A 10809-nucleotide genomic window follows, 5' to 3' on the forward strand; every position below is an offset into this window, starting at 1 on the left:
TATCTACTTAAAAAACAAACAACAACTAAGGAAAGATTTGGAAATTTTAAAACAATTTGTTTTCCTAGTTTGTGATACTAAAACACATTAGCACAAAGGAACCACTGAAATATTTTGCACTAACCACTTGAGGGCACATTTCACATTTTGGTATTGGAGTAGTATGGGGTCATGTTGTCTCATCACTGTTTCTACTCCATTTTGAGGATTTAAAATTTAAAATAGATCCTTTTATCTGACTAATAGTGGAGAATATGGAGGGTAATGACCAAAGATTAAAATCTGACTTATTAATATAATGTCCTTTATTGAAATTTCTACAGTGTTTTGTACAGGTCCACAAGAAAAGTTTCTACAAATGCAGGTTAATGCCGTAGGCAAGAGCCTTGTATCAGTAATTGCATTCCTAGAGTTATACTAAAGAACTGTACTTATCTAAAGGGCATATTTATAGCTCTTTCTTTGTAAGATTTATAACAGCAGTTTTCATGTGAGAAGGTGTACAGTAGTAGTTTAATAAATAGCAAATAAGCAGTAACCGAAGTGGTATATTGGCCTTTGTTGGACCTCTTCAACTCTTAACAGAGCCATTTCAAGCCTGGACTGGATTTTATACTTCTCGGAGCGTGTTAAAAGGAGTTGCAAGGAGGGCAAGTTCACTGCTTTATGCTGGAGAGTCCTTTTTCACACAGTATGTCCGGAAACACCCAGCAGGTTCCATCTGCAAACATGGAGCCCTAAAGCAGCTTCAGAGCCTTAGATGGGCAGTTTCAGAGGTAAAGACTGAGGTTATTTATTTATTTTAATTTTTAATAAAAATATTTATTGCACAAAGGAAACACTTCTTTTATAGTGTCTCCATGTCACATGTATAGTTTTAGCAATGATTTTCCTTTGTAGCAAGTCTTAGGTATAAAATAAATAAATAATAATAATAATAATAAAATTTGACAAATAACTGTCCCAAAACAGGACGTCAGTCCCTTAGCCATACGTTCATTGAGAGCTTACTTCCAAATTTTAAAAATGTGTAAGTCCTTTTCTCAGTTATTATTTAGTTAAAATGGTTACAGTAAAAGCCTGAATGAACTTAGAGTTCTGTGATAATCTCTACTTGTGCAAGTTGGGAGAGGAAAGATTTGTTCCATCAAAATTAAGCAAGTAAGCAAGCAAGAATTTATAGACCTTAGTACTTTTGCTGGTCATAAATATTTTGTCAGCTAAGTTACTGAACAGAACGTTGTAGCAAATGAAAAACCTACCTTGCTATGGTATTCTTGATTTTTAAGTGTTTTTTTTTTCTTCTAATATATACCTTCAGAAATGTCTAAATACTGAAAAAATGATAAAGTGTAGAGGGACATCTGTGTGTATCTTCTCTTTGACCATTTTCCTCTACGTATAGTAATATGGAAAGGCAAAATGCAAATCTGTGAATATAGTTGTAATACCTTATTATTTTAAATGAAATGTCTGAGGGTTACTGGATTTTTTTGTTTGTTTGTTTTTTAAAAAAAATGTTCTGAATATGTCATTTGTTTGCATTGCATTCTGACCTTTCAAACTGCTCTTAAACGTAAGGTCCAACACCATGATGGCATAACAGGCACAGAGTCTCCCAAAGTGACAAACATGTACATGGACAACTTGATGTATGGAATGTTCAACGTTAAGAAGCTAATGGCTTCCATAATCTTTGATATGAACAATGCTAAGAAGAGTGAAGAGGTCTATTATATTTACAATAAAGACTCAGGAAAACCAGGTACTTTTTAAAACAGCTTTTCCAATTTCTTGCCTGTCTTACAAAAGTTACCATTTCTTTCAGAGAGATTCAAGATATTTACCACCTACATTTTGTCAACCACCACTGTAAAATCGTGTTTACTGTATAAGACGTGCTAAGCCTGAGCTAATTAATGAGCTCTCAGATCTCGAGCACCTGAAAACAGGACTTCTTAGCTGTTAGGCAGAGCTCTGACCCAGTGTAAATGTCAAAGCTGGCTCCTAAGTTCAGACTTCAGCTGTATAAGAGAGAGGAGGAAGAGGTGGTATAATTACTAAACTAAACCTACTACACAACATAATCCTGTGCAGTAAGAATCAGTCACAGCTAAGAAAAGTTCTTGCTATGATGTACTGCCAGCGAGTATAAAAGTGTAGAATAGTTTTAAGGATGCTGTTCTAAAGGCTGCATTGCTTTTTGTCTTGACTTTGGAAACTTTTTAAGCTGTCAAATATAAGCAGTGCCGTGGGCTGCACAACAGACTGATTTGGTTTTTTACAGGGCTGTTTTTAGATTAGGCTTCTCATTTGATCTTCTGTATAACTCTCTGTATAAAGTTAATTCTGCATGACAGCGAGTTTTGGTAAGCTGCTTATTTTCACTAAATGCATTTACATTCAACTCAGGTGCCACTGGCTGAATACAGGATCTCTTTTTATTGGGTAAATAATAGGAAAAATACAGCAGAAGGGGTTTTCATGAAGTACTGTGAAATGTTCTACTACTTTCAATCCTGAAGTTTTACTGCAGGTCTTCATGTTAAAATTCTGTAATGTAGTTGTACCTAGACAGACCTCTCAACTATTTTTCAACATCACATTTTAAAAATCATAATTGTAGTGACTGATTGTTCTTGTTTGTTTATCTATGCAAAGGTACTAGAGATGTTGACCATTATGTCATTGTCTATAATCCCCTGGCCTGGAACATCACTACAATTGTCACAGTCCCTGTCAACATCTCATCAATGAGTGTTTATGATGAACTGGGACATTCTGTACCAGCACAGGTACTTCAAAGTTGTTTCTTTCTGTTAATTTTCTTTCATTTGCCAGTTCTCACTGACTTGATCCTACATGGTGATATAGTGTACATAGGGAGACCAAGGATTGCTTCAAGTTGGGATTTGCCTAGTTCTTTTTTAAGCGATTTTTTTCTTGTTTGTTTGTTTGTTTTCCTTGCCTGTTCTCTCAGTTAGAAATTTTTTTGGCTTTAATGTGCAAAAGCCTTTCGACTCTTCTTATGTGTTTGGTTTGTCCTTTGCATGTCTGTTGTGTGCCACCTGGCAGCTTTTTATCTAGCTTTTATGTTGTGTTTTAAAAATAAAAAAATAAAAATAATGAAACACCACTGTTTGCAATAAAGCCTTATGGGCACAAACCCTGCCCTCCCAACTGATAGTCCTGTTTTACAGTTGACATATTGCCTTGGATAGGATGAGAGATTTTAGAAAAGTAGGATCTTAGTTACAAGCCTGAAGGGAATGAGGGACAAACAGCTTCCAAGGAAATCCAGCTCATTCAATGTTGTAGTTAAGCTCCATGACAAGAACATCTGTTTCCCAGGAGGAAAGATGATGACCTTGCATGAAAGCTAGCACCAGCCTTTCACATGATAGTCTGCTTTGTAGAGTGCATCACCAGTGGCTTGAAAGACGTGTAGGAATGCCTCCTGCACAGAAAGGCCTGAAGAGGCTTGACATGCTTCCTGATGCTCCCTTCTGTCTCCAAGATGCCATATAACTCAGCAGCTTTTTCCTGGTGGACAGTTTCTCTTCTTAATGTATCTGTGACTCATTACTGCTACTATGCATCAAGGCATGCTGTAGTTTGCTAGCGATACACAGCAGCTATCTGGGGTTTTGGCATATGTACATGACGATGGCACAAGGTTTTATTGCCTTTATCAGGATGCCATTAGTCTCTTGGTTTAGTGCATGGTTGTGCTTACCTGTCAGCCACTTACCTCCCAGAAGTCGTCTTTTCTGAATTATTTTAGATTTGTAAGATAATAGTGGGAGACTGAAATGCTTTTAAAGCTTTTACTTCAGGATATAGAATGCCTTCAGGTCAAGCTGTTGTTTTTTACTTAAAAGTTTTCTCTTCCAGAGTTGTTCTATAGTCTTTTTTTTGCTAGAAGTTACCCCCATGTGCACATGGATAGTCGCTTAAAACAAAATGAAATCCATTTATAAGTAATGTGCAATTAGTTCAGGATCATTTCAGTGTATATTTATGTCACACATTACTTCTCCTCAAGAGAGGAATCTTTAGCTCAGAGCCTTGATCTAAGTATGTGGTTGAGAGGAAGTGGGGCTTGGCAAAAACTCTGCTGCCTTTGGTACCATGTGCAAGAGTTGCATAGTAAAGGAAGAAAATAGGATTAGGCCCTTTTGGTACCAATGATAGGAGGTCTACAATATGAGCAAGTGAATGTGTGCCAGTCCATAGTGTGAAGGTTTAGACAGCTTGCTTTTAATTTCTGTGTGATGGTAATTAAGCTCTCTGACTATGTAATCTGTATAGTATTTATGTAATTCATTTTCTTTCCCCAGATAGGAAGTAATAATAAATTACATAACATTAATGGGAAGAATATATGTAACTGAATAATGATTTTAAAAAATTTAAGATGTTTTGGTACTTAATAACACTGGTGTTCTCTTTACACAAAAGTATGCCACAAGATTTCACTTCTTCTCCCTGTCCCTTGCTTAAGGTGAGGGTATAGCTGGTTGCTTCTTCCTCTTGCCATCTGTTTTCTCATATTCACACTAATCACTTCCTTTATGTTTCAGCCTTGTCTGTCATTTAACTGATTAGTTTTAGTTATGATTATTTCTGCCATTACCTTTTGCTATGTGATATTAAGTCAAGATCTTTAATGCTATATTCGCAACAAAATATGATACAACTTTGCAAAGTGCTTAGCAACCTTCTTCCCTTTGATAGCATGGCTAGGCTTACTCTGAGGTCACTAAACTCCTAATTAAAAGCGGTATGGATCTACATTGTAATTAATAAACATAAGACTAGCATGTGTAGAAATATGTTTTTATAGTATTAGTTAACTTTTGTAGTTTAGAGCTTGTAACACATGAGTACAGTTTCCTTGCTAATTCATTTTCTGTAATGGAACTTACAGATTCAAAGTTCAGCTGAGTCCCATTCTATCTATGATCTGTATATTCTAGTTGAAGTAAGTGGTCTGACTTACAAAAAATACAATGTTAAGCCCTCAAATGGCAAGCAGTCTGCATTTATTGGAAGATCAATTAAATACAAACGAAAAGACGTGATGCATTCCGTTCAGCAAAGTCAAAAGCTGCTTCCTGTGGCCAGCAACTGTTACGAGATCGTGTTTGACCAAAACACTAACCTAATGCACAGCATTACGAACAGGTGAGATTGCTTGCTTTTTGTGTTTCAGATTCTGTAAAACCATTTTGTAAAAGTAACTCCAAGTACTACATTGTGTGCCTTTATACTGAGACCTAACTGAATTTTCTTCATAATTATTTTCTTCTGCCACTCGCGTGTTGATATTTTCTGTGGAATGGAGGATTCTATGTTGGGTATAATTTTGTACTATTTCTATAATGTTGTTTAACCATAAACCAGTAATAAGAGAACATGACAGATCACAATATTAATACATCAGAAGAATCTTGTTTCACTTTTGAGATAAAGAGAGGTATGAATGTGCAAAGACATAAGCATGTATGCTATGGCTACACTAAGAGCTTTAAAAGATGAAGTAAGGGCGTACTAGTTACTAGTATTTGGAAGTCCTTCTTTCTAGGCAACTACAAAATATTTTGAAAGTAAACATTTAGGCAAATGAATTAGGCAAATTTGGTTAAGCAAATGAAATGAAAGAACAATCAAGATCAATGTGAGGTTTGCAGGTTGGCTTTCTTGGCTGAGTGAATTGGCCCAATTTCTCGAGGTTTCAGTGGAGTTGTGCTTTTTGCCTGATCAGCATTAAGATAGCATCTTAAATTATCTTCACTTGAAATTGCAGGGAGTGTGAAATGGGTTCCTAAGTATCTTAGCCATAAGGAGGAGACAAAGTATGTTGAGCAATTGTGAATTTTGTTACCCTGTTAGCACTATATCTTGTTATCATTGTTAAATATGGAAACCTTTGCCATAGTGGTTTTCTTAGCTACAACTTCGGATAAATTAATTCGATTATTCATTATTAAGTTGAGGTGTTCCTCATTTTTGTGCAGCAGCTAGTTTTAGATCCTGTAGCAGCTCTCACTTGCACTTCAAAACATGACCTAAGTAAGTACTGTTCCTGTTTTAAGATACTCCTATTTAACAGAAGTATAAAATGCGTGAAAATCCTTTTATTTATACACTGACAGATGTCTTAGCAGGGTGTGCTTTAATTCTCTGTTGTCCTCATTTCATAAGTCCTATCAAATGAGTTCCTCAGTTTGAGAAAACAGATTTTTCTTATTTTCACAACCTTATTCCAGCTTTGTTTGTATTTGTAGGTAATACAGGTTTTTTTTTTTTCCCTCTCTGGTTCACAGGGAGACTAACCTGACTGTCCAGGTGACCCAGGAGTTCCTTGAGTACCATGTGAATGGAGATGTTACAAAAGGACCCATTTCAGACAACTACTTATTTGCCCCTAATGCTTCTGCTGTTCCAGTATCACAAGCGGTTGGATTGGAAGTGGTCTCTGGAAACTTAGTGACAGAGATACGGCAATACTTCTTCAGGTGCAGCTCCATTACAGCTTCAGTTCACTTGAATATGTAGTCATCTGTTGATGGATGTGAGCTGTTCTGTGCAGCTCCTCCTCCACGCAGTGGAGTTCTTGTACTCCGGAGGTTTCAGACGAGAGCTGACATGAATCTGCTAAGCATAATGCTACCTTTTAGATAAGTCGTATCACCTGGGGAGGGAGGCAAAGATTGTTCGGAGTTACCTTAGTAGTCTGCTTTATAATGTAAATGTATATAATTAATAATCGTTCTTATTTTTATAGCAATGTTACTGCTCAGTATTACACACATGCAGTATTTACAAGGATGTATTCAGTACCCGAAGGCTATGATGGGAAGTTGCTTTGTCATAGAATAGAACAAGAATACAGTATTGGACCTTTGGAAGTAAATCATGAGGCAGTTCTAAGAACAAGCACAAATTTGAACACTGAGCAGCTGCTCTACACTGATGACAATGGATTTCAGATTCAGAAGAGACCATTCAAGACATATGTGAATAATACAGTAGCGCGGGTAGGTGCCAAGGCATAATCCAAACTAAATGATGTTTTATCTTCATTCTCCGTCACTTTTATCTAGATTACTATTAATACAACATGAATTACTGTGTGTTTTCAGAACTATTATCCAATGGTCCAGACTGCCTATATTGAAGATGATACCACAAGGCTAGTGCTGCTTGCAGAAAGAGCTCATGGTGTCTCAAGTCAAGGGAATGGGCAAGTGGAGGTAACAAATGCAGTTGTGTGGGTTTTTTTATTAGAGAGAATAGCTTTGTGACTCTCAGATAACTGTTGTGACTCTTCTTCTCAATACAGGTGATGCTTCACAGGAGACTGTGGAACAATCTTCAGTGGGACCTAAACAACAATCTTACTTTGAATGACTCTTCAGTGGTTCGTCCTGTGTTTTGGCTTATTTTAGGGACTAAGTCTGCCAGCAGTGTTTTGTATCAGACAAGTAGCTTAGCATTACAACACAGGCCAGTTGTAATGTTTGGAACTTTTTCAGGTAACTTGTTCTATCTCCTGTTCTATCTTTAGTATCTGAATAGTTTATCTATTTTGCTTTGACTTGCACTGTTAAGTTTGTAAATGCAGACTTTAAGCCTCCTGTGTAGTGAAGTTAGTATACAGTGAGTTTGAAGGCAGATTTAGAGACTGTTAATTACTTTGCATTAATTTCAGATATGGATGCTTTTCAAGTGTTTCCAAGAATGTTTCTCTTGTTACATAATTATCTCTGCTTTTAGAGGAGAAAAAATTGTAGAGCATGTAATGAGAACAAAATGTCCACACAGGGAATTATTGCAAAGTAGCTAGTATACCATGCATCAGCTTCCTGGATGCTGAGTCTTTAGTGACCTTTTTTGAGTCATTCTTTTAAAAATATTTGACTTATTAACTAAAACTGAAGTCTGGTAGTAGAATAGTAGTATCAGACTGCAGTGAAATCTGCGTTATTGGAAGCTTTAATACACTTCTCCAGCACATAAATTCCTTCGGCGTTGTATCTCAAAAGACCTCAGAGGAGAAAGCATAGCATCTGCTTTAGATCTGCCTTGGCAGAAAATGAAAAAATCTCTTTATGGCACTCTAGCCAGGCTTATGTATGCGTGATGGATGTTTGATGTCCACTTTGTTTCCTTTTGCATGGAGGAGATAAACCAGAGCTACCTGGGCAACTTCAGCAGAGATCAGCCCGTAGTTTTTCTGTAAGTGTTCCACCTAATCTTCATCTCCAGACTCTGAGCATTCCAGGGTGGAGATACAGCTCTAATCATGCAGAGCAGGTCCACACCGTTCACATGGGTAAGTACTTTCAAAAGGGTGTCTGAGAGTTATGCTCCAAAAATATGTCTGTCTATTTTTCTGTGTTCTGTAAATAGTGCATTTATTTAAGTGTTAAATCCCTCTATCAAGACAGTGAATTGTCTTGGCAGTTAACGATTGCTCTACTCAAATAGTAAAATGTCTCCTGTATGAGTGTAATGTCCTGTTAACAGTGGGAACTGGGTACTTCTTGCTCTTAACACTCTGGCTGATCTTCAAGAATGGAACATAAGTTCAAATAATGTAATTGTAAAGCACAAAAAATTAAAACCAAAATAAAACTGAACCAAAAAAAAATTGGTTTTATTTTATGTCATAAACCATTTCATATTGTTTTTTCTTAAAGGTAAACAGAAGCAAGGTGATGCAGACTTCAGTCGTGTCCTGCTAAGAATTAGACACCTGTATGAAGTTGGAGAGGATCCTGTGCTGTCTCAGCCTGTGGTGGTGAATTTGAAGGTAAATCTAATCCTTATGAATAGAACACCATTTAAGGTATTTTTGTTCCAAGGAGAAGTGGTTCTGGAATGAAATGTCCCATGTGATAGACTCCATAAAAGGTGGATATGAAATTGCTACTGTAACTTTAGCCTCAGAGGAATGCAGGTCTTATTTATATTCAGACTTGTACCACAAAAGCTACTACTTCAGATAAAGTTGTCATAGGGACAGTATGCAGACATTATGACAATAACAAGGTGGAACAAGGTGTAGGGTTTTCTGTTTTCTTCTTAAAAGTTAGTAAGAGTTTCAGTTCTTGAATGGCAAGATTAGTAGGCTTAGAACTCTGCTACAATATAGAGGAAGCTCTTGGCACCTCCATTTCTTAGTTCAGGTGAGTCTGTAGTTGTCCTTGTGTTGCAACTCGGAGAATCCTGTGACAGATTTAAGTCTCTACTGCTCTGCTTAGCAGGTCAGTGCTTTAGATGAAGTTCTACTCTGGTCTGTGTATTAGATCAGTAGTTATTAAGCTAGTCTCAGTAAATTGTGACTTTTTGCTCACAGTGTTTGCTGAAAGAACTGGGGGCAGTGAAGTTAGTGGAAGAGCGATCGCTCACAGGCACCTGGGATGTAAACACTTTGAAGCGGTGGAAGTGGAAGACTGTGCAAAACCAAAGCAAAGGTAGGTGGAACAAGGCAATTGGTGTCTATTCCTGTTGACTGTTGAAGCTCTGTGAGTTCTCTGATTAAAAATATTGCTGTATTTGCAAGATGAAAAATGTTTTGTTCATCTATATCACGTACCTATTATCTAGCATAGTCTGCAAGCAGTAGGAATTAGCAAAGATTCTCAGCAAGAACTAGACCGCAGTATTTCTCTTGTGGCTTATTTCACCCAGAAGTGCTAAACTTAAAAGAGGTTTCAGGTTCCTGTCTTTGTCCACATTCATGTAGCTACGCTATGAAGTCACACTTCATGAATTTTGTTATATGGTGATGAGTTGTGTTAATCTGAGCTTAACATTGTGCTTTAGAAAAACAGACAGCTGGTGTTAAAAATCTCCCACTGTAATCAGCTTAAAGGTCTGTGTGGATAGGATTTCAGTTAGGACTTCACTCAAGTGCTGTAGGTGACCTCATTTCATTTCCCATTCCAGTTAGTTGCTTGGACATTGTCCTTGCTCTCACAAGCATATTATGTGCCTTGTAAAATGCTTGCATATATCTTGGCCTGGGCAAGCTGTGAGTTTCAAGCTCTGCTTGACCTGCAGCTGGGAACTGGCTTGTTTTTACTCATGATGATCTAAAATGCATGACTGGAAAGTCACCCACATTTTCTGGTATGAGTCAGTGTATGAAAAGTAGATAGGTTGCTGTGTATCTTAATATTAAGAATGAGAGTGCACTGTAAGTCCCATGTAACCTATAGCTTTAAAAGAAGAGAACCTGCTCAAACACTAGCTTTTAAGGAATAGACAATCACATCTGCTGTTATAGAATAATTTAAATTTAAATAAAGCTCCTTCTTGAATAAGTTACCAATGTTTCTGTGTCATGTCTTACAGGATTCTCCAATAGTACAAAGATCTCAGACGACTTTACTGTAACTGTTCACCCAAAGGAAATAAGGACTTTCTTTGTGTATTTTCAAGATCAATAAAGTCTGACTTTGTTTCAGGGCTGAATATGTAATTGCTTTCCATTTTTGTTTGAGAACATAAATGATGGTCTTGAAAGGTGTTCTACTGCTGTCAATGAAAAGAATGTCATTTTGGAATAAACTCTAAGTTTAATTAAACGGTTGACCTGTGTATATTTTTATTACTTAATTACTTACGATTCTTTTTTTTTTTTCTGAAATTTGTTCAATTTGAAAATACAAAAATGGCCTTAGTGTGGCAGTGCAAGTGGTTTGAACAATTTCATGCTTGCTGTGGGTGGCTTTAAAGTGATTGCTTTTATGATATTTCAATTGGGAATGCTGACAAAGGCGCATTAGTCCTCTA

The 10809-nt window shown here is 36.8% G+C and overlaps 1 protein-coding gene across 1 annotated transcript; it reads left to right on the forward strand.

Annotated features, from left to right (window-relative positions):
• The first annotated feature begins 298 nt into the window (after positions 1 to 298).
• On the forward strand, positions 299 to 10606 carry LOC100549822 (epididymis-specific alpha-mannosidase). The gene is made up of 13 exons (XM_010710425.1): positions 299 to 373; positions 525 to 776; positions 1582 to 1765; positions 2662 to 2795; positions 4931 to 5187; positions 6330 to 6521; positions 6791 to 7043; positions 7149 to 7259; positions 7349 to 7541; positions 8189 to 8341; positions 8709 to 8821; positions 9368 to 9485; positions 10369 to 10606. Exons 1-13 carry the CDS (start codon positions 299 to 301, stop codon positions 10461 to 10463), a joined length of 2130 nt encoding a protein of 709 aa, XP_010708727.1. The 3' UTR covers positions 10464 to 10606.
• Positions 10607 to 10809: the final 203 nt, after the last annotated feature.

Source organism: Meleagris gallopavo, chromosome 4 (assembly GCF_000146605.3).
Source record: "Meleagris gallopavo isolate NT-WF06-2002-E0010 breed Aviagen turkey brand Nicholas breeding stock chromosome 4, Turkey_5.1, whole genome shotgun sequence".
NCBI lineage: Eukaryota > Metazoa > Chordata > Aves > Galliformes > Phasianidae > Meleagris > Meleagris gallopavo.

Coding starts and splice junctions, on each gene's coding strand:
- LOC100549822 (XM_010710425.1), top strand. CDS start 299: ATGTCCTTTATTGAAATTTCTACAGTGTTTTGTACAGGTCCACAAGAA. Junction 1,766..2,661: donor TAAAGACTCAGGAAAACCAG/GTACTTTTTAAA, acceptor ATCTATGCAAAG/GTACTAGAGATGTTGACCAT. Junction 7,044..7,148: donor TGAATAATACAGTAGCGCGG/GTAGGTGCCAAG, acceptor GTGTGTTTTCAG/AACTATTATCCAATGGTCCA.